This window comes from Lissotriton helveticus, chromosome 1_1 (genome assembly GCF_964261635.1).
Source record: "Lissotriton helveticus chromosome 1_1, aLisHel1.1, whole genome shotgun sequence".
In the NCBI taxonomy this organism is placed as follows: domain Eukaryota; kingdom Metazoa; phylum Chordata; class Amphibia; order Caudata; family Salamandridae; genus Lissotriton; species Lissotriton helveticus.
Genome location: NC_136057.1, coordinates 1,000,215,981 through 1,000,237,861, shown reverse-complemented (window position 1 = coordinate 1,000,237,861; position 21,881 = coordinate 1,000,215,981). Strand labels below are relative to the sequence as shown.

General features: G+C 44.3%; 1 protein-coding gene across 3 annotated transcripts in view; it reads left to right on the top strand.

Moving 5' to 3' along the window:
• The window catches only part of MEST (mesoderm specific transcript), a 336,409-nt gene that overhangs the window by 102,715 nt on the left and 211,813 nt on the right, over positions 1-21,881 (top strand). For all 3 annotated transcript variants that reach the window (XM_078677513.1, XM_078677520.1, XM_078677518.1), the window contains one exon: positions 16,925-17,079. In XM_078677513.1, the coding sequence (XP_078533639.1) occupies positions 16,926-17,079 (154 nt within the window). In that variant the 5' untranslated portion in view covers position 16,925. The remainder of the gene's footprint in view (positions 1-16,924; positions 17,080-21,881) is intronic.

Genomic DNA, 21,881 nt, shown 5'->3' with positions numbered 1-21,881 from the left:
TCACATAATAAAATATTTGTGAACATCCCAGCGGGCAACTAAAGTTTATAAAGTATCTAAAAATAGAAATCTTAGTTCTCTAGGAATAGTTTCTTACTTTAAGCAGAAGATAAGTGTCCCGAAAAATTTGTGAAAAATAATTTGGGGCTGCTAAAAAATTGTTGTCCGTGAACTGGTGGGAAGAATTGTTCATGTGACTTTATTTTTAAAGTTGAAGGCCGAATTCAGGGAACGCCGTGTGCGAGCTTGCTCAAAAGTCTCTATTTCTGTTCCGGAGAGAACATCATATCATTAAGGCTTTCGAAAAAACTGTCAACAGCTTCATGGGAAAGTTCCACTAAGTCGGAAATAGGGGTAACCATGCATTCGTGCGCATGATTGTCTGCATTGACATTCTGATTCGCATTGCTGACAGAAGGTCGTACCTGTTCAATGCTGCTCTCATCTTGAACTTCACTACTCTTCAATCGTAGTGGTGAAGATTCCAGGAATGCCGTCATCAGGATTGGTAGCCTTTGAGGGCAGCACAAAGCGTGAACCTTGGTAGGAACCAACAATGTATCTGCATCCACTGGCGCATCCGATTGTAGCGTCAGACAGGTGTCTAACACGCATTCTTCGCCGCATAGCAGACATCTCAATACAGGTAAAACACATCTTTGCCACATGGGTCGAAATGATAGAAACCAAGTCATGTTCAGGTCTCTAAGCCGGGATAGTCCCAGGATTTTTGATATCCGGTCCCGGTATCCAATGGCTAGGATTGTATCTTCCATTGTCGCGAGAGTTTGATCTGTGACATGGGTTGCCATAATGAAAAATAAGGACTAAGTATAGTATTCCTGCAATTAGTCCCAGGATCAGGGGAAGTCCGCCAAAAATCGAATGGACGAAATCTGGAAAAATACCCAGTATGGCTTTGAATGGTGTTAATGCCATCGAAAATACTGTCTTAAATACCTTTGAGACCCCAGTGGTATCAGAAATATTTAAGATTTCGCTCAGGATTTCCGCGAAATGTACGGGGGAATTAGTTGATAATAATGTATGTATCTCTGCAGTCGTCCTTGCGACTTGTAGATCATACGTTTCTTTTGATGACGTGAGCCTTGTAGGCGTCTGAAGAAGCACTGTTTTCATTCTGCTTAAAGTATCTATTCGAATAGAAGTAATTTTCAAATTGGGCCATGCCCTTGCCTCCCTGTCTGGAAAGGAGCTGGGGAATAAAGAACGTCCACAGCACTTGACCTTCGCCGTCGTAGTGACTAGATAAGGAGTCCCGGGCATAAGACTACAACATCTGCGGTCTACAATAAGAATGTAACTCCCATTATAGAGTCTTTGAAAGAAAGGTTCTATTTCAGTTGCAGGTGCGCCTTGCTGGTGACATGAAAGGTTGTATGAATTCCCTTCACAGGCTCCATGCAAACTAATTCCGTTACACAGAAGCGTGCCGCTTAGTGACATAGCACAATTGTTGCCACTAAGAAACACTTTCTGTCCTTTATTACTGACACATGCATGTGAATAGGGCAGGTTCCAAGTTGTTTTAAGGTACCCCTTTCCCAATTTCTCGTACATGCCAGCCTGTATATATTTTTGGCAGTATTGAAACCTGAAGGTTGAGATTGGAATATTTATGATTCCGTGGATTATCCATTCACTGACAGGTCGTTCTGACATTGTCATTGGTAATCTTTCTAGTTTTTCAATGCTCAAGATTGTATAATCAGCACCCTTTTGCGCCATACCGATTTGTCTATCAGTAAGGTTAAAGATTTGGAATAGTGACGTTGTGTTGATTAAACGCCAAGGCACATAGCCTGAACGCAGATTTTGTAACGTCCAGCCAAGCTGTACAATAGAACGCAATTGTGACTGACCATGTTGTAATAACAGTAAGTCTTGCGATAATATATCGATTGCTGACGACACAATGCTGTCCAAAGAAAAAATTCTGGAGGACAGAGTCATTAACCCATTGTCCACTACAGAAAGTGATTTTTCCAAATTAATACGGTCAATTTCCCGTATTCTCTCTGCTGTTTCAATTTGAGTAACCTTCCAGGCCTCATTGTATGCTGCATATACAGAGGCTGCTATGAAACGCTTTTGACGCTGTTTGCGTGGTCCCATTATGAAATCACGCAAGTCAGCACCATCAGTAAGTAAAGTTAGGTGTTGCTTAATTTCAGGCAGTGTGGAAGTTTGTAGCCATTGAAGGCATAATTTGCCCACACTGTAGGTTGTTATTATCCCTGGGTGATGTCTTTGGGGATATCTAGGGTCTGGCCTGGTCATTTTGAAACCCTGTGTTTTATTCAGGAAACTATCTTGACAGTTATTTGTATCTGTGGGCCAGATCAACCATTGTTTCCAATCAGGATGTGTTCTGTTTTGGTTTAATATATGGTTTACGTCTATCTCTTCATCTGTATCAGAGTTATTGCTAAACATTATTGGCTTTGGAATAGACGGTTTATTTAAATCTTTGATTTTGGCTAATCCAAGACAGGTGGTTTGTTGAACAGTGTCATTTAAAAATATCATTTGTTCTGGGATCATGCAGGCTCTAAACAAAGCTTCTAAACCTTGTACTTGCCAATCTTTTGTACCCCAAACACTTTTCAAATCAACATTTTTGTCCCAATAATCAAATCCAAAGGTATTCATTTTTTCGAAGAATGAATCTGAATATATCAATTTTGTGTTGGTTATCATGGTTTTCATCCCTGTCTTGTTTGACATTTTTAAAATAAAATGTTTCAGCATTACTTGTGTTAAAACCTGAAAAATATGAATATTTGTCATAAACGGTTCTTGAGCTCCCTTTTGGAGGTGTTGCACAATGTTCCCATTGATTATAATTTAAAATATTTCTAGGTTGTGCAGATTTATGCAAAAAATGATTACCATAGTGGTTATAGCAATACATACTATCATAATTTGTAGAACCTTGCAAATAATCATGTTTTGTAAATTTAGCAGACATTACTAGATCAGACATCATGTTGTTAATGCTTTCGAAGTCCCAATCATCAGCAAATGAGTTTGGTTTTGTAAAGTCACTCAAGGAGATCTTGATTTGGTGTGGGTATTTCAGGATCTCGACCGGACCATAAATTTCATAGTCAGTGTTGTCCCAGGCTACCCCACCAGGTATCGGATTGGCTGTGAAGTTGGCTGAAGAAAGTTCTCTTTTCTTGACGTGTGAAGATGTGTGTGGTTTGAGGACCAAGTTGATGTTCTGACTTGCTGTGTCCATTTTAGCATATTTTCCCTCAATGAAGCGTCCCAAAGTAAATACCATGATGAGCCAAAGTATGAGGATAAATGCACCAAAACCCACCCAAAATTCAATCCATGGAGAAATCAGATATGTTTCTTTCAGTTGTTTCAAAAGTTCCTTAGCTTTGTCTGTAAAGGATTTTGATGATGGCTGTGTCTTTGATTCACTGAAGCCTTCAGAGGAATCATCGAAGTTGATGAAGTACCCGGATGCAGTTCTGTCAATTGTTCCAATTGCTTCAGGATTTTTGTTTCTTGCATTTTCACTTGGTACTTCATTGTAGATTGGTGTGTCTCTGCTAAATGTTTTTATTTGGGTTGTCAGAGGTCTGAGTTCTATTGCTTTGTTGCATAGTCCTTGTTGTTCTTCTGTAGGCGTTTCGAATGTGATGAGCCTCTTTGTTAAGACCTCTGTACTGGTAGCAAACCTTGGTGTTCTGCTACTTATTGGGAGTCCACTTGGCCTACTGTTTGTTATCGGCCACATGTTGTGGTTTTACCAGGTCGATGGATACAACTCGGTTCTCCTTTTTACCAGCAAGTGGCGGTAGTACAACTGATCTTGTCCCGTTGACAGACAAGACAGGAACTGCTTTTCTGTAAGAAGGCCCAAATTCCTTCTTTACCGCGATCTTCTCCCTGACTAGATCCCCGACTTTTGGAATCCAGACAGGTCTTGCTGGGACAGGTGGTGATTCTTCAGTGGTTGTTGGCTTTTGTTTCAACTGTATGTTGCTCAGGTCTTTTCTTGTTTTGTTTAAGTCCTGCAAAATAGCCAAACGGTCTTTGACATCAAAGCTTTTTTCTTTAACCACTGAAGTCTGACTATCAAGGTCAGAGATTATCATTCTAGTTCCAAATAATAATTCGTACGGACTGAATCCCTTCAGAGAATTTCTTGGCAAGTTATTTAGACTACGTTGGACACTTATTAGATGTTTGACCCACCCAGCTCCTGAACCTAATACCTTTGCCGTTATAGATTGCTTTATGTCACGGTTTTTTCTTTCAACAATTCCGTTCCCCTCAGGGTGAAATGGACAAGAGTACCGCAATTGCACGCCCATGCTGACCATGGCCTCCTTATAAGCCCGAGAGCTAAAAGCAGGACCATTGTCCGAATGCAGCATGCCAATTGCGTATGTGCCGATAAAGACTCGCAAATCTTTTATAACAGTTCTGGCGTCAGCCGTTCGCTGGGGCCACATCCATATGAATCTCGTGCATGAGTCCACTGCGACCAAGATATATTTATAGTTACCATCCCTTTGTAAGGGACCGCAGTGGTCTAGATAAACACAGGCTAATGGTTTATCCGAGATTAGAAGGGGCGTCTGCGCTGGACGTCTCACCGTTGATACTTTCATTTTTTGACATATTTCACATGCTAGAACATAGTTCCTAGTTTGTCTTCTCATTTGTGGCCACCAGTATCTCTGTTTTAATAATGATACTGTGGCTGAGACGCCAGCATGGATAGAAGCAAGCCCTTCGTGTGCCGCTGTTATTAGTCCTAACCTATGTTCCATGTTTGGAATTGCCCTATCCCCCACTCCAGGGATTTGAGCAAAAGGAACATTGTTTTCATCAGTTATGTATGAGTATTTTACTAGAAAGCCTTTAGGGAGTGGTTCTATCGAATCCTTTTCTGAAGCGCTGACAGCTTGTAATATTTCGCTGTCTATTTTTGTTTTTGACCTGGTGACGGCAGCTACGGAAGCCGTTTGCACAGCTGCCTTCGCGGCCTTATCAGCCAATGAATTCCCTGCAACGTGAACGCCATCACGTTGATGACTCAGTGTATGTATCACGTGAGTCTTTGGTAGTTCTTTTTGTAAAAGAGCTACTTGTTCCCAGAGCATTTTATGCTTGATTGTGCCACCTTTCGCATCCTTGAAACCATTCTGAAGCCAGATCTGCAAGTATTCATTGTAAGATTGAACGCAATAATACGAATCGCACACTATGAGTGTGGGGAATTCTCGATCGGTATTTTCAAGCGCCATCTTGAATGCTAGTAGTTCAGCTCGCTGAGCTGTACAATCTCCTAGGGATTGTGTTTTAGTGAGGGTTGGTTTAAATTTCCCTTCGTGCCAGCGACCTTTAACAATCGCGCACGCAGTACTGTAAGCTTGTTTACCCCCTACTGCGGGTTGTGCTGATCCGTCTGTATATATTATACAGCCGTAGTGATCTAGAGGCAGAATTTCGGTTGGCGGAGGACATTCAAATTCATATTGGAGAAATTCTTGTGTTTTTAAGTAAGGATCAAATTCGTACACCACGTCTGTTGCAGCAAGAGAGTTAGCCCATTGTATCCATCTCGGATGGAGTGCTTTAGCATTTGGAATGCTTGCCTTTGTTACCGCCTCTAAGGCTGGTATTGGTGTTACGATTACGATTCGTTTACCTTGAGCCAGGGCTCGTTCTTTTGCTATAGCTGTCTGTGTTGCTGTAAGAATTTTTTCCGTTGGGCTAAATTTCATTTCAGCCTTAGTGTACAAGTGTGATTTGAATGCAATTGGTACCTTTTCTCCCTCATTAGAGGTCAGGTATGTGAATCCGCATCTCCCTGGGATGACTCGAATCACAAGATTGCGTGTGTTATCACGTGTTTCTAATTTTGTTTTAATTAGCATGTCTGTTTGTAAGGATCTCAAAATTTCTGCGTGTGTTTGAGTCCAATTGGATTTTTTGAAGTCTGGTTTAATTAGATCATAAAGGGGTTTGACCCTTTCTGCGTAATTTGTAATGTATGTTCTTCCGAAATTTAGGAAGCCTAGAATTGACTGTAGGTTTTTTAGTGTTTTAGGAGCTTGGATTACGGCACATTTCTCTAGGAAATTGTCTGCCAGGCTTTTACCTTCACTTGATAACTCATATCCTAAGAACAGGACTGTCCGATGGGCAATTCTGGACTTTTTAAAGTTGAATTTGTAACCCTCTGCTGCGAACCCAAGTATTATAGTGTTCACTCTTTTCAAGTGAGTATCCAAGTCATCATCTGTTAAGTAAATGTCATCGACATAAGATAATGCTTCATCATCATATAGCTGTAGTAATTCTGTTACTCTCGCTGAGAATACTCCCGGGCTATTCTTGTACCCCTGGGCTAACCGACAGAATTGCTTTTGAGTGCCATTTACTGAGAATGCAGTTAAATATCTGCTCTCTGGTGCTATGTTTTGACAAAAGAATCCATTGGAGATGTCCAAGGTTGTTTTGTATTTTTTGCGCACTATGTTATTCATTAGTGCAGCACTGTGTGAGTTTTGCACTGCAAAGGTTTTGCAACATGTGTTAAGGTGTCGGTAATCCAAAACTAGACGATATGAATTGTCTGGTTTGGAGACCGGAAACAAAGGATTGTTCATTTGTGAGGTGCAAGTTTCAATCACCCCCTGGTATTCTAGCTGATCTAGTATTTCATTTACCTGTTTTTTAGCTTCTTGCTTAATTGGGTACTACCTTTGTGCAGTAGTTTGTGATTTTAACTGGATTTTGTGAGGAGGGGAGTCCTCATCCCATCCTACATGATTTTTATATAAAGCAGGTGCTAAGGCCACTGCCCACTTTCTAGCAAGTGTGTATTTTTTATGAATCGGGATTTGATTCGAGAAGGCAGGCATAATTACTTCTTCGCCATGAGGGCACTCCCTGACAAACTCTGGTGGCCAGTCTTTTTCAGCTAGAAGGATGTCATAACCCTTGGAGAGGTTATCCCAAAATAGTCCCCTTATTTTCCTAGTCTTATCTCCCTCTATACGTAATGTTATCTCGTATATCTTGTGGGGCTTGCTAACTCTGGTGTCTGCAGTTTCCACTTGAAGGTATTCATTCGTGTCCACTGTCTCCAGATGATTCATAAGGACTTTGCGAGCTATGCTCACTTCTGCTGCGCTGTCTAGCATTGTCTGAGCCCACTCTCCGTTTTTCAGTTGTGTCCTCAGTATTCTCGGCATTGTTAACTACCTTGATACTGGCTACCTTCTTTTTTGGAAATTGTAATTTCTTTTTTAGCTGAGCAGGTTCCTTGTCTTTGGACTTGGCGTGCTCTTCTCTTTGTTCTGATCGTCCTCTTCTTTCCGATTTCTGCGAGGAATTCTGAAAAGATTGAGAGGGACGTGTATCAATGTCTTGATATCTATCAGGTTTTTTAATATTATCCCTATTTCTAAGGTTATATCTTTTCCCAGAGGGGTCACTCTGGGGTGACCTGTGTCTCTGGTTCGGAGATTTCTCCCTTCGCCTAGGAGACCTTCCTCGGGACTGGAATTTCTTTTCTTTTGGATTGGATTGTTTGTTTCCATCCCAGTTCTTTTTTGGTGAATTATTATTAAAAAATATTTTTTCTGGACTTTCAGTCAGTTGCGGTTTTACTGGTATTCCACCTAAACTATCTCTACCTAGTTCTTCATAAGATTTTTCTATGATTCTGGCAATTTCAGTTGGTTGGTCTGCTATATCTGTCTCTTTTAACCTCTGGCGGATCGCCACGTTTGCTGCTTCACCTTTTATATTGGCTAATAATATAGCCGAGACCTGCTTGAAGTCTTTCAGTAATTTCATACCAAGAGTTAAAGCTGGTTCTGGACCGTATTCATCTTGAATTTGTTTTAGCACATCTGGTATTACCGAAATGGATGGAACACCGTGCGTTTTTGTGTAGATTGAAGCAAAGACTGTACCCCAAGTGTCACAGTCCTCTATGTGTGGTGCGATTCCCATTGGGAGACATATAGTCCGAATCCTGTGTTTTTCTATCGGGGTGGTGTCAGGAAACACCGCCTCTATTTGGGTGATTTTCTGTGCCAACCAGAATGGTATTTGTTCCCGTTTAGCCGGAACTTTACCTAGGCAGGATTGGATGTTCTGTGGTGTGATTTTATTTGTGTTCCCCTGGTGAGGGGTCAGCTGTGGAAGTTTAATCGCTGGCTGAATTGTTGAAGTCCGCATTACATACTGAACTAATTGTCTATGAATTTTTAGTAATTGTTTTAGCTGTATTAACAACTCTCCAGTAGACATCCCTTCGATGTCTGGGTGTGGTGTGTATCCGGCTAAGACCGGCCACGTTGCTCCTGGTCTTCCTAAAGGACCGAGCCTTGTAATGTGATTGTTATGTATTAGGGCGCCATCAAATAAGAGCAAATGCTCTTGGAATTTGAGTGGTACTTCCACCTCCTCGAAAGGAGTGTAAATGTCGGGTGGAACCTCTATTTTGTAATAGTGGAAGTACTTTGTTACAGCATTTGCTGCTGGAAAATGTATCCATGAATAGTATACCTCTGTCTGCCGATATTCGTGTGCCTCAATTACGAATATGACTGTGCCACCTCTAGGTGTCAGTCCATTTTCTATAAGTTTTAAGGTTATAGATTTCCTTTTGCTGACCGGAATGAGTATTATATCCGCGTCTGCATCCTTTAGTGCAGTATCTGCTGCTGCTATTTCAGCTGCTAATCTAACTGCCTCTCTTTCATCATCACTGTCTGACATTTTACCGACAGGATGGTTATTTTGTTTGTTTGCAGATCAAGTTTCTTTATGGAACAGAGATTAGATGCACAATATTTTGGAACAGTGTATCCTTCAACGTTGACTAAACCAAGAACCTTACATAGGAGTTCCCTCCTGTGCGGTTTTGGAGGATATTACCTTTCACCCACTCCAGACGTCTTTGGAGAATTTGGGAAAAGGGGTCTGAGTGAGAAAGCACGACTGAGTTACTCTAAATGTCTTACGTTAGTTTTATCGCCCTTTCCAAACGCGTTGGGCGCCATGTAGTGTAGTTCCTATTTTCCCAATAGGCTCTGCGCATTGGAATAATACCTACAGCAGTAAAGGCCTAGGCCAGACGTTAACTAGGTCTACTACTGTCGATACTAGACTTAAGTTTTGGGTTTGCCAGCGTAGCTCAGAGTTCGCTAGAAACTTTCTCGAATGTTCAGGAAAGAATTAACTCCCCTGATTAGACAAGAAGGGATTTAGTTTCTGACAACCATAGAACATGACAACTTTGCTCTCCCCTAATCAAGAGTCAATCTCAAGAGTCGTGTGAGCACAAGGCAATTATTTTACTCAGTCAGTACGTGCATTCTTAGTCTCATCAGATTGTAGAGAAAAGGAAGAGACGGGCGTGTTCAATAAAAAGGTGTTATTTATTGATCAGTCTCTTTTCTCGTACAAGAGAAATGGATCGATATTATTGCAATACTTATAGTTAAGTAAAGTGCATACATTAAAAGCAATAGTATAAAATAATACTGTAAAAACATTGATATGGTTTCTGAGCCATATGATGTTTAAAATGATTAAAATATATTTACATGCACATATACATTTGACTAAACGTACTCAACTGGTGTTTCTAAATACGCCTACCCCGTGTACCTGACCTAAGTCTAATGCGTGGGCGGGAATAGAAAGTTACAGTTTTAAGTTAAGTTTGTTTTTGCCAAGTGAATAACTAAAGAATTATCTATGAGGGGTTATTCAGTTCTGTACCTGGAATTTAGGATGAATGAGGAATGGTATCTCTTTCTCTGCTCTCGATATTCCAGGCTGCCTGCGAGGGCTGCCCGAAAGCACCGGTGCTGGGTCTCTCGGCTTGAGATAGCAGCGCGTCTCTCAGCGCGTCAGGAAGGCGGGGCTGCTGCCAGCGGGGTCTGCTTCTGCTCTCGGCTTCGGCAAGTATGGCTGCTCCGTCTCGTCACCACGCGTGTGTTTGCATAGGGCAAGATCGGCAATATTTATACCTTAAAGGTGCCGAGATTGACGTAAGGATGGACATAGATACGTCAATAAAGATGTCATACGACTTGCTCGTTAGCACATTCTTTTACTGAAGTTCTCTGTGAAATCAAAACAATGGCCGCACGGATTTTCCAGGTTGTCATAGGTTTGATTTGTTATGAGAACGTCGTATGCCTTATCAGGGGCTGGAGGAATGTCGCTTGTCTAATTAGATCTCAAGCGTTATGACCTAATCAGATAACACGTTCCTGTGCCGTAGTGTGACTGCGTCAGATAACGGTATCTGCATCATGGGGGCTGTTCTTGCCTCATGGGCTGACTGTTAGTTAACTTGATAGTTAGTTTAACCAGAATAGGGTCAGGAATAGGGGGATCGATTCAGAACCTATAGGAATACATGACACCCCTCGGAGTTCGCATTTGCCCAGATCACCCTTGCATTTGAACAGTCAGGGAAATTAAAAAATCAATCACTTTTGTCAGGACGAAATGAGGGCTTGTCTAGAGGGAAAACCGAGTAGTAAGGGCAGCTTAAATGTAAGGAATTGATGGGAAGGAAATATAACTGGAAATCCTAAATAACTTTTTAATTGCCTACTTGTGAATAACGTGAAATTCAATAGGTGTGGGTGGGTACTTGGAATGATGCTGATCATTTGGTATTCTACATAGTTTAAACATGACAGTAGTCTAAGGCAGTTTTGTGTTTGAGAAAGGCCTGGAAACAACTTCAGATAGAAATTGAGGAATAGGATATCTGTCAAGGAAAAAAACTTGCAGTACGTCTCTCCTGACTCCATGGTGTGGGGGGGGGGGTCTAATCCCCACTAGCCATGTGTTAATCATAGAGGTTCACCAAACCTAGAGCATAATCTCTTCACACGGATACAATGTAATCTATGCCTATATATACTTTACAGTGGTACAAAAGGGGGGTGGTGATGGACGGAGCATCTGAACCAATCAAACACTCACACCCAGTCAACAGATCTGGGTTTAATCCATCACCGTTCTTTAGCCCACTCTGCCACCCCAGTTCAGACATGGCCATATGCAAATCAGTCTGACCCTGTGCCTCATGAGAACAGTCCAGCCCGAACTGCCAAGCCATGCCTTCCCTGGACCGGAAACAGGCTTCCGAGGACCGGTTTCTGGCATTTCCGCCGTGTTCAGCCCGGCTTGCTTGAATCCAGTGGCAAAGTGAGCAAGGGACTCACGTCTGAGCATACCCTGCCAACTTATGGCGAACAAAGTGGTACAAAAGGAGGTGGTGATGGACGGAGCATCTGAACCAATCAAACACTCACACCCAGTCAACAGATCTGGGTTTAATCTATCACCGTTCTTTAGCCCACTCTGCCACCCCAGTTCAGACATGGCCATATGCAAATCAGTCTGACCCTTTACCTCATGGGAACAGTCCAGCCCGAACTGCCAAGCCATGCCTTCCCTAGACCGGAAACAAGCTTCCGAGGACCGGTTTCTGGCATTTCAGCCAGAGTCAAAGCTTGCTGCTGAGAAGAGCAGGAGGCTCCCTGGTAGATTGTGCAGGTGAGAGTGACCTACTGACCCTGCACTCCTTCCTGGATCTAGTTCGCTGTCTACAAATGTTAGGCAGTGCTTGGGGTCTCAGAGTCCCGGGTATCTCCCGTCTTTGAGGGGGGAGCCAACAGAGTTGTGCAACGAGCGTTCCTCAGTGAGCCATTGCCAGACCGAGTTGGGTGTGTCAAAGAAAAACGACTTGTTGAGGTGGATCACCCAGAGACATGCCTGGAAAAGCAACCAATACTGTAGTCCTTTGGCCCTCATCTTCTGCTTGACCTCTGTATATGAGCGCCTCTGTATCTGGACCTCGCGGGTGTAATCTGGAAAAAGGAGTACTTTAGCATCACTGTACCGGAGGTCTGGGCGCTGTCGGGCTTCTCTTAGGATGGCGTCCCTGTCTCGATAGTTAAGGACATGAGCTATGATTGGACGAGGCAGGGCTCCAAGTGGAGGCCTAGGGGCCAAGGTGCGATGCGCTAACTCAATGACAAACCACAGGGACAAACAAGCAGTGGGCATCCAGGATTTGATCCATTGTTCCAACTGGTCCACCACCTGCTGGGGGTCATCCCCCTCCGGGAACCCTATCAAACGGACCTTGTTCCGTCGGTGCGCTTGTGAATCTTGGCTGTTCGGGTGAGCAGTGTGGAGCCCTACTTCTTTAGAGTGGCCACGTCATCTTCTGTCGAGGATATTCAGGACTCTGCTTCAGTCAGCTGTGCCGTGGCATTACGTAGGTCTTGGCGTAGCAAGGCCACATCCTTGCGAACCTCTCCTATCTTTTTCTCCACCGCTGCCTGGGAGGTCTGGATCGTTTGTAGTATCACAGTGAGGTCGGCCGCCGCAGAAGGACCCCATCCCCAGCCGGCGGACCCGGGAGATCCACCGGAGGAGTCAGTTGTATACTAGTCTATTTTGGTTTGCATCGGTGGTGTGTGGAAGGCCTTATCTTTTCCCATCGGTCTGGGTGATAAGTGGCAGGTTTAGTTACAAGTTGTGCTGCGTTGGGAACAGATACAGGGTAAAACAAAAGGGGGGGCCGGAAAGTCTTTCTAGTCCCCGTCTCAAGGGCGAGGTATAGTGCCACGGGAGGCCCCAGGTGTGACCTGCGGTGGCAAGTCTCTGGTGGAAGTGGGAATCTGGGACAACGTTCTCCCCCACAGAAGAGGATAGGGGCCGTGATGACCCAGCTCTTCCCTTCTGGGTCAGCCCCCAGTCCAGAGAGTTCCGGATGGTATGAGTGTTCCAGTCGCTCAGCATGGGCCATGCCATCAGCCCCCCAACCCCACTGAGGCCGCTAACTCTTAGGGGTTCCTTCGCACCACCACGTCCGTAGGGGAGGCTGGCTGGTACCTGGGGATTACACTGTGGCGACCCCACTGGGGCAGGAGACGCAGGGACATTGCGGGGGCTCACTTCACGGGCCCCCACTAGCCCCTCGGCCTTACCATCAGGAGCGTTCCTCTGCCTCCGCCCTTGGGAAGGACTGGCCAACAGTAGCGTTGTCATCTGCCGACAGCAGGGCCACACTCCAGGATCACGATCCTCCACTAGGCCTCAAGTCCACCGGGCCCGGTTGCAGCACACAAGCAAAAGGGGGTGGGGGCCCAGCCCCAGGAGGCAGGGCCGCCTCTGGGCAATCCCCTCCCCATGGAAGCAAGCTTAGGAGGCTGCCACCCAGCAGGGCCCGCACGCAGCTCACGCAGGAGCCCAGGGCTGTCCGTCCAAGGAAGACTAGTAGGTGTCAGGGCCCCACAGTAGCACTTAGTCATAAAACAGGGGGTGGGGGCTTGAGCCTGAGGTACCCAATCAGTATCCTGGCCACCCAACCCTCTCACAGCCACAAGGCATCCCCAGGTAGTAGTCACGCAGTGGTTCGCTCTTGCTCATTCAGAGGACCCTACCACCCTTCCTGGGAGGCAGGCCGATGGGCTGCAAGACCTCAGCCGGGGGGTTGGGTCAAAGTGGAAGGTTGTAACTCACCGCCAGTCCGTAGGTCCACAAGGGCCCTTTGGCCGCTCTCACTGAGGCTCCGGTGGTTGTCAGCAGTGCACACCAGCTCAGCCTGGATCCTACAGGTTGGTCTTGGGAGTGCACCTGGCCGTCCCACCGCCGGCATTACCCAGGCGGCTCACCTTTTCATCAGCGGGCCTCCGGGGCCAACCCCAGCGGATCTGCTGCAGACTTTTGTGGGGCGCCACAGGGGGAAGAAGCTCTGGTATTGCATCGCCTCACCTCACATCCACGACTGCAGGTCTGGATAAAGAGACAGGATCCTCATCTTAGGCATCAGGCCGCGGTAACTGGCGCTGTTTCTAGCAACGTGGATATTAGTGGTGCTAGCGTCATCAGGGTTTCTGTAGAGTCGCGTTACAGTGCGACCGCCATGTTGGCCGCCTTGGCCACGTCCCCTCAATGAGCTGAAAATTATGGCCAACTTAGTGATACAGCAGTGTGCTTCCATTGCCTCGTCTGCGTTTCTCCCAGCTGCCCTGAATGTGGTTGTTTAGTTGAATGTCTGATCATTGAGTTGCATGTTGTGGTCTGAGTGGCTGTATAGTACCGGGGCATCAACAGGGCAGTGGTGTATGAATTAAAACATATTTCTAAAGATAGCTAACTAGATGGGTGAGTAATGTATTTTTGCTTCAGATTCTATTCCCTACAACCTCTCAATTCGTAAATGAGATGGCGGGATAGAGAAAGAAAGCAATGTATGTAAGGTCACACAATGAATCATTGCAGTGCTTGGAACCAAAATCTCCCAAACTCGACAACAATAAGCCATAAGAACTGCAGAAGTACTCAGTAAAAAAAAGTACCTGAATCCAAGCACGAACAGTGGAAGGATACTAATAAGGACATTAATCAGCACTTGGCCTTTGCTCCTTCAAAGAGACAAATGCACAAATAGAGAGTAAGCGAAACAGGTACACTTTGACCTATGAGAAGCAGAGAAATGAGAGTAACGATGAAGCCAACCAATGGTAAGTATTGGGTGGGCTCTAAGTCCTTTTTAGTTAAATATTTAAGTAGCGAAATATCCTGCAAGCGAAAAACTGATTCTGTGTTGGCCGTCCATCAGGCTTGGTGGAATATGCAGCCTTCGTAGGTAGTTTGAAACCTAGTGGAATGCCTCCTTTGCTCCCCAACATGAAAGCAAGCCTAAAAATAAGTACTGGAAAAACACTGATAGTAAAATAGCAAAAATATGCTTTGGCTGTTGGAGAAAATCTTACTGACGGGAAGGGCATTAGGGTTTGGTGTTGAACATCTTTGGGGCTTGTAGTTCCTCCACCTGATGTGCAGGTATTTGCATATTAGTCCTGTCATTTACAATTTACATAGCATAAGCCATGAAGTAAGTTGTATGTCGATGTCCTAAAAATTATGGATTTACTACCCCACTTAATATTGCTTGGTTTATGGCCCTAACAGGATTCAAACCCATGACATTCAAATCACATAAAGAACTCTGCAGTGTTATATGGCCGTTAGGGTCATTATCGACATTATTAAGTTAGCATGAACTCTGCTGCCATGATGCTGCTTTTGCGCATGTTGCTACATGACTTTATTTTGCAAGACTCTGTGCCTTTCACTTGATAACTGTCTGCCTTCTGCGTTCTCTGGTCGTTCCTGGACTTTAGTGTGAACACGATGTGCAAGGTCGATAAACATGCCCCTTGTTATTCTGTTTTAGTCAGTCCCTAGCACCTAGACAAAACATGCGGAACACAGCTGCACTGCTGGAAACTCATGCTTTGATATTACGGGGATGCGTGTTGACACACACACTTGGCAGGAGATCTTTCCTTGGAGAAGCGCTATGCTTTTCCTATGATGTAAAACCTCCATCTAGGCTCTAAGGTATGGAGTCTACTGACAAAGCCCAGAGATCTTCCTTTATATAAAAAACTTCAACTTACCAAGGGGAGGGTGGTTAGGCCTTATAGTCCTTTTTCCACTGTCTGTATATGATGACATCCCCCTTTATATTCTATGGTATTGTAACAATGCTAACTGTTTTAGGTTTATGCATTTTGCTGCTGGTAGTGGCTAGGATACTGCATTATAGAGCACTATAGTTAAAATAAACATTTTGAAGTATAACTGTGACTCTGACAATTCTTATTGTGGACAAGTATGAGTGAGTGAGCGAAAGGGTATGTCTTGCTACCACGTTTCCTAAGAGAGTCGGAAGGGTTGTGTTCTGGGTTGTCTAATCATTTGTAGCTTCGTGATTATGTAGGAGAACGAATGAGACACTAAAGCTAGTCGGTTTTGGGATTTTGGGTATTAAGGTGGTAGGAAGTACAACCCCTATAGACCGAGGTCCTGATTTCCTGTGCATAGTTTTGTGTATGTGCAGAATCCCCGCACCAGTAGCTAGGCCTGAATGCACTGATCTTTCTTGCCTGTTGCCTGTGTGACAATTTATTGTGCTGCACTTAGTGTAATATTATATAAAAAACATTTGTTTAAACGTACTTTCCATTTCAGGCATTTGATCGGCTGGAGGGGTGAGCCATAGTTGCAAAACAATGCGTCTTTCAAGTTATTGTTTTGATTTTTATCATTCATGAACAAGAAGTTATTTTGTGATATAAAGTGCCCATGGTAGCATGTGGTGTTGTATAAAACCTCCTTAATAAACACTTCTAGTAGGGGCCCTCCTGGATCAGTGGCCTTCTAAAAATCTATGTCTAGAGCTCTGCTTCGACCTGTCTGACTAGCACCCATCCAATGCTTGTGAACTCATGTGTTAAGAGACGTTTTAAAGCTTGGGCAAAGTGGGCAAATTTCCAGGGCCCTCACCTTCCAAGGATTCCCCCCCCCTCCTGTAAAGTGAGTGGAAAAGACAAAGCGTTTGCCATATTAACATTGCTCATCAAATAAAGTTATTTTCTAATTTGATTTATGAACATGTTTATTAATACCACAACCCTGAATTAACATTCAGCTCCATAGTGTTGTCCTCCAGGATTGCTCCTCTGTTTCTGTCTAATCTTTTTTCTATTTGAATAGGTCAAATGCCTTGAAAGAGTCCTAAAATGAATCGTTTTCCTCACAAAGGTCAGCCCACGGTCAGGATTGGTCAAGTATTGGTTGGCTTGAGATTATTCCTTGACCTAACGTCGGTCTTCAACCTTAGGAATAGTGTATTGGGTGAAGCTGTAATGGGGTGAGGTTATTGGGAGGCGGTGACATAAGACGCCAGACTTCTGTCTATCTTGTGTGGTGTGGAGTTGTGCTTTTGTCGGAAGATGTTTGTAAGGCTTTAATGGTTGGCGTGGTCCATTTTGCTAACTCTATGATCATCTGTTTTTTGCAGGATGAAAGAGTGGTGGGTCCAAGTTGGGCTTCTGATGGTGCCCTTAATTGCAGTGTACCTTCACATCCCTCCTCCAAACCTGTCTCCAGCCCTCCATACCTGGAGGTCATCTGGGGCATTCTTCACTTTTAAAAACCAACGTATTTTCTACCAAGGTAAGCCACGCCTCGTTTTTTCATTAATGAGCCCATATCACTATAATTCTTGTATAAAGTGTCTTTTACACAATACTTTCATTAGTCAACAATTTAATTGTCTTCAAATGGGGTTTTGCTTTGATTTCTGTAAACATAATTTTTTGTTCTTAATTTGCTTGGCGCTCACAAAGTAATATCACAACCGAACTCGTAACGCCGTTCAGCCGCTAGTGACACTTTATTGCATCTTTCCCTCTCGTAATCATATCCACGGTCATTTAAAATGACACGCATGGTATTGCTCCTTCTTAGTGGAAGTGCGCACCTGGATTGGTGTTTTCCCACATGGATTGGTGTTTGCCATGTGCCGCTCACCTGCAGACATTCTACAGGAGACTGTTGGTTGTGGCTCACTGTATAGCCCCTTTGCGATGCTGTGGTTCGTTACATCCCAAGCAAGTGAACAACTGGCCTAGTTGCAGTGATACTGAAATAATACCCTGTGTCCAAGCTAGTTAATACAACTTGTGGCATATTGAGTACTTTCTCAATCTTTTTACATATTGTGACCTATGTCATTGCATGGCTCACGGATGCACGTGTAAACACGGTCTGTGTTTCATTGACTATGGGAGATCTTGATCATCTAGTCTGGCAGGTATGGATGTGTGATGAAGTTTACAGCCTTGAAGGAAGCACAGCAGATTCTGAAATAAATTGTAGATGAATGCTACCACACCACGCGTAACATACATATCTTCCCTTCGAAAATACTGACAGATTAATGCTATACTTCTGTTGTCAACAAACAAATGTAAAAAAAAAAGTTTTCAGCTTCACTGATGCCCTTAATGATGTTAACGATAAGGATGATGTAATATGGCACTTTAACAGTGATTGTATTGATTATAACATTTGTGACATTATGGGTGTGGTCATGAACAGTGCCTCATATGTTAGAGTAACATGATTCGCTAAATCGGCAAATCTCACTCTTTTTAGGTTTTAACAGCTCTTTAGCTGAAGTTCTTTTTACAGGTATAAATTATGGAACCTAATGGAGAATCGTAACTTAACAAAGGTTTTAGGTTTCATCAGTTAATTATTTGGCTTTTGTGCGTGCATATTGTAAATGCTTCTAAAATGCATGTACACCTACCTTCAGTCCCGACTTGGCGTGGTCGTCCGCTCCAAAGCCCCCCAACCCCGCACCCCTCGCTCAGAATCAGCAAACTATATTTCCACTGTACATAAAAAGATGTGGAAAAACCCTTGCTTGTGTATATTTTTTCTGTGCTTTTAAAATTATGGAAGGGTAGATCCTCACAGAGCACTTTTAGACCTTTGATGATGCACAGTGCTCGCTACAGTTGTGAGCTCCTTCAGTTCTCTCCCTCTGATTTGCTGAAGGAGAAAATCTGACTATTCTACTGCTGTCCGGGCTCCCATTTAGCTTAGAATCACCAGCAGATTAAGCAAATCAAGACAGCTGTCAGGTGCCCCAGTACTTGATTGGAGAGGGAGGGGGGTTTAAGTTGAGTGTCGTGGAGGGGTGGGGGTGGTATCACGCTGCTTCCCAGCCCTTGGTGACACTTGGACACTGACAAGGGGCTGGGGGAGGCTCATAGCTTAGCCGTCTGCTCCATAGGCCTTGAATCAGACTTGTGAGTAGGTCAACAAACCCTATCGAGTCCCTGACATTCCAGCAAGGCCATGCAACTTTTCAACCATCCCTCCCATCATAACAGGGCAGGGAACCAATGGGGACAATTGCCACATGGGGGTGTGGGTACCCAGTGCCTGGTACAGACCAGAGGTGCAAGTAAACTTTCTCAATATTGTATTGCAATGTTTATATAGTGCCTACTAGCCCTAGGTGGAGGGCTGAAGCGCTTGTCTGCATGGGTAACATCCTACACCATGTAGAATGTGTTTGGAACTTAATGTGTTGTCTTTGTTTTGATTCTAATTGGGAAGTGTTTCTATGTCTTGCGCTTATCGTGTTATGGGACTCGGCGCATTACAATGTGATAGATGAAGAAGTATAACAGTGAGGCGCGCAGTTGATGGTTTTCTGTAATCTGTCAGCTTTTAGCTGTTCTGCAGGTCCCTGCATGGTATATTTTATGATTATAGTCCACTTAGCTGGTTGCTGCTCTGAGATATCCATTTTTATCATCCAGAGCAGACATAGATTGGAGGAAGACATGGTAGACAGATGTGCCAAGATGGACTTTTGTAATATCACCCAATATCTGATTGTCATTGTGAGATGCCAAGAAGCTATCACAATATGTTGCTTGTTGGGACCTGCAGTGGTGGACGAAATTAAAGATCTCCGTTGACAAGCAGCATGTGGCAGATCTCTTCAGTTATTCCATGCCTGTTAAGTTGATGATGGGTGGTTTATTGCTGTTGACTGATACAGTACTTTGTGATGGACAAAACCCATAGACATTTTGTCCTATGTGAGTGTCCAGCACTATCCAAGAACTCTGCATCCTGTATTAACTACAGTCCGTTGCCTGACCGCTGAGCATTAGGGTATTAGTACTAGTTTGAGCCATGAGGGTTATATATTGTATTAAATTGTAATTGTGTGTTTGTGGCATGTGTGGCTGTAGATACACATGCTATGCATACTCCTGCTATCTAGTGTTGGGCCTGGACATGTACAACATGCTTTTGTTCGAAGAAAGTCTTTTGAATCCCAAGGTGTAGTGACTCCTCCATTAGACAGTATTGCGCATCAACATCAGTTCCATCTTCAGATTTTTTTTTTTCTGCCATCGGATTTGGATGTGCTTTGTCGAGACTCTGAGTCGACACAGCATGGCAACATTTATCGTGGCCTCTCAAGTTTTTCTTTGCTTCTGATAGTTGAAGAACAATTGCCACACCTGTTTCTTCCATCGTTGCAGCACAGTCGAGCTTTTTTCAGTGTCGCTCATCTTAGAGCAGTGATACTCAAAGTACGGGCCAGGGACCGCTTGCGACCCTCTTGACTTTACTTGCCTGATGAACAGCAGTTTAGTGGCTGAGCAATAATATTTTCTTAAAAATGTTAACTAAACAAGCAAGCATTTATTAACCTGCAAATAAATGCTTGCCTGCTTATTTAACATGTTGTTTCACCTCCTTACACAATTCTTGACCCAACCGGACTCTCTACCTCCACTATGCTGTCATCAGTGAGCCTCTCGGCCACACCACAGACTTGACTATGCGGCCCATGGCATATGTTTGGGCGCACCCATGTCTTGGAGAACGGTTGCAGCGTGATGGAAAAACACCCTTTTGATACTGTCCACAGTGCCACTTATGGACAGATCAACACACAGTCTGTAATCCTTTGTCTTTCCCCTGAACACAACAAGGCTTCCTGCTCTGCTTGCCTCTCCTACAGGTCCAAAAAGACCACCCGAAACCATCAGGATCGGCGCATTGCAAAGCACACAATGGAGCAGGAGAGGGACAAGGAGATCCCCGATATTTTCAGGCAAGATGCTGAGATGGAGGAAGTCAAGGAGAAAATAGACGTCAAGCAGACAGTATACAGCCCGGAACCAGAGTTGCAGTTGGAGTCAGAAGAAGTACATTTTAGCTGGCTTCAACACAAAGATATGGCACCCATGTAGGCAATATGGCCCCAAATCATAGCACTCACCGTCCCTCTAAGGCTAGGGCTTCGAGCCCTCATACCCTGTCAACTGGACGACCACTGCTCTCCAGCATGGAGATAGAAAGCTTCGGAATCGACTTCGGGCTGACTCCGACACGGAGTCAGCACCCCAAGGCAAAATAGTCAACAGAATCAGCAGGCATATTAACGCCAAAAGACATTTCGGAGCCAAAACATCTATTGGTGCCGAAAGCCGTGTTGGACGCCAAATCTCCATCAGACCGAAAGCCAGATCAGCAATTAAAATAAGCTTGACTTCAAAGGCAGCATCAGGGTCGAGGCAACCATTGATGGGCAAGTGCACTTCAAAGCCTAAACAAGACTCTGGCTCCAAGACCAATTCGTAGTCGAGACATACAGCAAAGCAGAGTTGGGCCTCGACAGCGAACTTGGAGGTGTAGTGGCCTATACTGGAACGGCTTTGACGAGGAGCTGGATTCTCAACAACGATGCCTGGGAATTCATCCACATACAGTGAAAATAATTACCAAAACTCTACTTCAGGTCCAGCAGACTCTTCCTTGAAAAAGACAACTCACTTTTGAGGAACAACTAACAAGGGAAACACCACCAACCAAGCAGAAGAAGAGACAGTACCGGGGTATAAGCTTCCATCACAACTATCTGCTTTCCCTCCTCTTCCTTCTACACCTCCTCTGCCACCAGCTCAATCACCACAGGGTTTGTACCATTCATATTACAGGAAGGATTGCCCACCCCTTTTAGATTTTAAGGATGTCTCCTATCCACAAGATACTATAGAGGACCCATGGGAGGAGTATGTGATTGTACCTCCGGGACCCGATGACCTGAATTTATACTCTGCAAAACCTTCTCCTCCTAATAAAACCACCTCACATCACAAGGTTATTCAAGGGGCCAGTGCAATTCCATAAAGTAGACCTGCGCTCAACCAAAGAGGAGGTTGATTTCTTACTAGAAACCCTTTCGCACAGCAAGCCTCCCACTTCCTGCCCAGGTATACTAAAATCAACTCAAGAAGTGTTTGAAGGCTAGGGTTATTACACCAAGGGTGGATAAAAAATACAAACTCTCGCCTACCCATCATACTTTACTGGCCTGCTTCCCCGGACTCGCTAGTCGTACATGCTGCACGTAAAAGGGCAAATGCCCAGGA